The sequence below is a fragment of the Austrofundulus limnaeus genome, unplaced genomic scaffold (assembly GCF_001266775.1).
Source record: "Austrofundulus limnaeus strain Quisiro unplaced genomic scaffold, Austrofundulus_limnaeus-1.0 Scaffold142, whole genome shotgun sequence".
NCBI classification, from domain to species: Eukaryota; Metazoa; Chordata; class Actinopteri; order Cyprinodontiformes; family Rivulidae; genus Austrofundulus; species Austrofundulus limnaeus.
In genome coordinates this window covers 1,139,986-1,145,444 of record NW_013952544.1, presented here as the reverse complement: position 1 = coordinate 1,145,444, position 5,459 = coordinate 1,139,986, and the positions used below count along the sequence as shown (strand labels likewise).

The 5,459-nt window shown below is 40.0% G+C and overlaps 2 protein-coding genes across 2 annotated transcripts in view; both read right to left on the bottom strand.

The window, feature by feature from the left end:
- Positions 1 to 5,329, bottom strand: part of plagl2 (pleiomorphic adenoma gene-like 2) — a 73,386-nt gene extending 68,057 nt beyond the window's left edge. The window contains exon 1 of the mRNA XM_014016321.1: positions 5,005 to 5,329. The gene's annotated coding sequence lies outside the window, so the exon portion shown is untranslated. The remainder of the gene's footprint in view (positions 1 to 5,004) is intronic.
- LOC106523035 (uncharacterized) overlaps positions 2,878 to 5,459 on the bottom strand; it is a gene marked incomplete in the record, with an annotated part of 18,386 nt that continues 15,804 nt past the window's right edge. The window contains 1 exon segment of the mRNA XM_014016322.1: positions 2,878 to 3,714. Coding sequence (XP_013871776.1) covers positions 3,060 to 3,714 — 655 coding nt within the window.

The following is a 5,459-nucleotide window of genomic DNA, read 5'->3' as shown; positions in this document are numbered from 1 at the left end:
CAAATAGTTCAAATTAGCAGAAAAAAGCACAAATAAAGCAGAAGAATAGCAAAACGAAGCAGAACTGTAGCTGAAATAGCAGAAAACAGCCAAAGTTAGTAAAAACGTTTCTAAAAATTGCACAAGGGAGTAAAAATAGAGCACAACCAGAATAAATTGTGTAAGGTTTTGTAAAGATTTAGAAACTACTGTATTTGAAGGATTTGAAGGTTGTTGAAAATAGCCCCATTCAAAGTCAATGGGAAAAAAGTGGCTAAAAAAGTTGAAATAGCTAAAAAGCTATAAACAGCTGAAATACCAAAAGTCATAGCAGACACTGCATGAAAGAGCTGAATGTTTTAATATATGAATGGTTGAAGTAGCACAAAAATTGTGGAACGAGAAAGYAGCCGGAAAATGTACGGAAAAAAAAAAAGGATCTGTTGTGTGAGAGTTGTGTGAAAATGCCACAATAAGGCATTTTATTTATAAAACGCCTTTCAGGACACACAAGGACGCTGTACAATAGAAAAGAAACAACTGTAAATACATAGAGTGACAGGGTAGTGCGTGTTAGTTAAAATTAGTTAAAGTTAGCTAAAATTAGCAAAAACAGAAACTATAAGTAGCAAAATGTTGCTAAAAGTGTTAAAGTGAGTGTTCAAAGTACACAAAGTTTGAAATCCATATAAAAAACACAAACCTTTAAATTTTAAATAATTATACCAAAGAAAAGGCTGTCTACTTAAAGTAATATTTAAAAATTCACCCAACTCAGGGCGCAAGCTAACAGAATTTACCTTAGCATCATAGCCTTTACAGTTAGCATATGGTTCACTAAACCTATTTTTAAAATAACTTTTTGTTTTATGAAATTCAAAAGTTTAATATACATTTTTAGAAACTGAAGTTAAATTGCCAATTCTAAATAGCAATCTACATTTCAAATTCTTCTGTAAATGATAAAACAGAGTGGACTTACTTTAATATGCTACGCTAGTTAGCTTTTGTAGCTTGTAGTGCACATTTTAAGATATGCTACTTAGCAGCTATCTTTTGAAAAATAAATTATAAAGTGCAGGAGGCACACTTTAAGGTAGACTACTTTTCAGCTAGCTGTTGAAAGAACCGTTTAAACTGGGTTAGTTTACTATTTTTTTTTTAGATTAGCAATTGCTAATTGCGCACGTTTTAAGCTAGGCTAGTTAGCTGCTAGCTTTTGGAACAACTCAAAATGTACAGCACTTTGCAGCTACCTATTGGGATAAACTTTCAAACCAGGCTAGTAAACTTTGGAGAGCATATGCTAATCCTTATATGTACTTTTTAAGTTAGGCTAGTTAGCTGCTAACCTTAGGAACAATTGCTGCTACAGCTAGCTTTTAGCTAATCTGTAAACACGTTTTAACCCTAATTAGCAGTCCCGGGTTGTGGGGAAAGGTACAAAATAAATCATATTTGTCTCATAAAACACAGCAAAAACTACAGGAACAGAAGAAAAACAATTGTATTTTTTTTTTTCAGAATTCAGTGTGGAAAGTGGGAGATGAAACTTTTACAGGAAAAGTGAAATGTATGAAAGGAAACTTACCTGCCCTATTGAAAACTTGAAGGAATTTACATAAATGTTCACATTTATTAATTAAAGTGTATAAAAACTGGACAGAAATCACTTTTCTGAAGGATCAAACGTAAAGTAAACGTACCTTTTATCACAAAGTGTGATGTAAATCAGTTTCTAGTTGTAGTTCCACTCGTCACCAGCGGGGGGCAGTGCTACGCCTCGTGTGAACACAATAAAACCGTAGAAGAAGAAGAGGCGGAGTCATGGCGTCCTACTTCCTCAAACTAAAATGTTTACTTTCTTTCCTCCTGCTTCACGTTTGTTGGGTTTCTTGCGAAGAACTGAAGTGGGATGAAAACGGATACGTGTTGTACTGCCCCTGCATGGGTAATCATTCATTTACAGCTCCTTATTTCGGATCAAATGTCTCTGAAAGCTAAACAGCAACTTCGCTCATTCATAACTTTGAAGCTCGAAACCAGAAACAGTGTCAAACAAAACAGAATTAAAAGCAATAAATTTAAAAAAAGTTGATAAATATGAGGTGGACATGGAGGAATATCGTGTTAAGTTTTGGATCTTGTCGTTCAGGTCGCTTTGGGAACCAGGCAGACCACTTCCTGGGATCTCTGGCCTTTGCCAAGATGCTGAACCGAACCCTGGTGGTCCCTCCCTGGATCGTGTACCGCCACCACACACCCCCTTACACCAATGTAAGTACAGCCTACCCACAACAAAACAAAACAAAAGCATTCAGAGACAGAAAAACACAAATCATTTTAAGAAACAAACTTTTTTTTTTACACTAAGTCATAACTAATAATACAAGTCATGACTCTCAGCTACCACAGCAAACTTTAGCTCAACATATGTGACACAAAAATAAAAATCCATGAATTGTTGTTAAACAGAGCTTGAAACAACTAAGAGATCGACAACATATTTGTTCAGATCTGCAATGAAATAAAGGAAGTTTTGGACATTTTAGTCTCAAAACATTGCTCTAATTTTTCCACTGGTTTAATATTGAAAACCTGTGATGGACCTGAAACAACAGAAAACAAATATATTTCTTAAGATAACTGGATGGGACTCTTGGCTACTAGAGCTGCACGATATTTGAAAAAACTGACATTGCGATATTTTCTAACCCTGAAAAGATCCAGATGACCTGAAGTTCTGCTTCCATCATGACGATGAAGCTGCACCGATTGTTACACATGTGTTATGAATGTATGAATGTAATGAATGTATTTTTGGAAAGATATTGTAAAAAAAGATTGCTTCTAGTTTTGTTTTAATTAACTATAATAACCCTGGTTCAGACACAATAGTTAAGACTTTTTTTTATTCAAAAATATAAATATGTCAGTAAACAAAGACTTTGATACAAAACCAAGTAGAAAAATACTTTCCAAACTTTAAAACTGTTCAGAAAAAAAAACCACTTGTTTGAAAAGTTAGCAGCAAAATGACTCAACGACAAAAAAAAGACTAAATATTTAGCTTTTAGCTGTCAGGACGTTCCCAGCAGCCCGCGCTGGTAGTTGAGCAGAAAACACGCCACGCTGAAGAGCTCGTGGACGCTCAGGCAGACAGGAAGTGGTGCGTCTCCGGAGAAGAGTCTGTTCTCCCTCACCCACCTGAGGCTCCGCTCCACGTAGGCTTTAGAGGACATGGCAGGTCGGTAAACTTTACACGGAGCGTCGGCGAGGAAGCCTTCGTCCGCCATGATGGCCACGTCCGGCCCGAGCAGCCGCGCGACGCCGCAGTGTTTAAATATCCAACGGTCGCTGGTGGACGCCGCGTAGAGCTGCGACACAAAGGTGACGGCGCCGTGAGGGGCCACGCCCACCAGAGCCTTGAGCCTCGACGCGTCGGGGAGCTCCGCCGTGTCGGGGAGAGGTGCCCGGCAGGACACGCTAACATAGCTTAGCACCGCCTGTGTGTCGGGGAAAGCAGAAAACTCAGCGGGGAGGTGAGCTCGGACCACTTCGGGTGGAACCCAGAGACGGTTGCTTCCAAGGACCGTGTAGAGAAAATGGGCCCAGGTTTCGATGATCCTGCGGGCCGCGGCGCCGGGAACGCCAAACCTCTCCGCCAGATCTCTGGGAGGCAGACCCAACGACAGGAACATGAGGAACAGCAGCAGCTCGTCGACGGGCAGAAGCTGTGGAAATATTTTAGTTTTTTTACACAGTAATGAAGCAAAAATAAAATATCTTTAATTCTCAGGAATAATCCTGATCAGTGGTGGTTATGGCTAATCAGAGTTACCTTCACTAACCATTAATCTGCTAAACAAGTATGTTAGCTCTGCTAACGCTAAACAGACCAAAAAATATTGGAAGCTAACCACTAATACAACTGTTGGGGCTGAAGCAAACCTGTTAGTGTTCTATTGGTTTAATTTGAAGGTGGGCGGGGTCATCTGTGGCAAATCGGCCAATCCAAACTAGCGATGTCCCGATCAGATACTCAGTATCAGTATCAGTGGCAGACGTGGCCATTTTTTGAAAATTGGGTAGAATCGGATTTAGTCATGTGATCGGGCCGATCCAGTTTTCAGCATCATCATGCTTTACAGCTGCTGTTAAGAAGTCAAGACGCACACAAGTGTATAATAGGGTTGCAAGAAAATATTGATACACTGAAATATTGCGATATTTCATTTCCCGATACTGTATNCAACAAACTACAGGAAAACAAAAACAAACTACAGGAAAACACAACAAACTACAGGCAAACACAACAAACTACAGGCAAACACAACAAACTACAGGAAAACAAAAACAAACTACAGGAAAACACAACAAACTACAGGAAAACAAAAACAAACTACAGGAAAACACAACAAACTACAGGGAAACAGAAATAAACTACAGGTAAACTACAGAGCAGCAGCTTCAGGATATTTTGGATGATTTCTCGGCTCCTCAGGATGAACTCAACAACCTCTTCCTCTTTTCTTTTTTTCTAAGTCGGATCTTTGTTGTTGTTTACTTTGTTTACAGGTCAAAACAACAAACCAGCGGCAGAAAAACAAACAGATTCAGATTTTACTGCTTCAGAAACAAACAAATAAACAAAAAACAAACTTTAACTGAAGGAGTAAAAGAAGTTTCTCCTCTGGATGAAACAACAGGAGGAGGAGGAGGAGGGGGGCTAAAAACCTCCGAAAATTACAGAACAAACATCAAAACAACAACAACAACAACAACAACAACAACAACAACAACAACAACAAAGTGCACGAGCGGAACCGCTTCTGGAACACGTTCATGGAGCAGAAACTTTGTTTATTAAAGTAAAAACATTAAATTCAGCAGAAACATTTAAAAACTGCAGAAAGAATCCGAACAGAAACTGGGTTCGGAACTTTACCCGCACGAGTTCGGACCGAACCCGCACACATGCACGCGCCCGGAGCCACATTACAGGAAAAAAAAAAAAAAACTCACCAAAAAGTTTCCAGCTCCGCATTGAGTCCCGGTCCAAACCCGAGGACAAGCAGAGACCCGGAACCGAGCCCGAACCGGACCGGGAGAGTCCAATAAAGCTCCCGTCTGCAGCGACTCCCGTCTGGTTCCGTTCGATCCGCAGGTTCGGTTCTGGTTCTGTAGTTTCTGCTGAGACTCGAGGCCTGAGAGGGTCTGAGCTGCGGGGCGGGGAGGATTGTGGGAAGTGTGACGTCATCCCACCTTCACTCACTTTTTTTTTCTAACCGAACCGAACCAGTCAGAACCCAGCAGTTTAACTGGGTCAGAACCGGTCCTCACCAGTGACCCAGTTCGATCCACCTGCGACCCGAACTCAGACCGCAGCCTCAACTTTCACCTCCTTCAAAAAAAAAGTTTTATTGTTAAAAAAATGTTTTTAAAAACAACTTTTTAAAACTTTTCTCACAAAAACAACA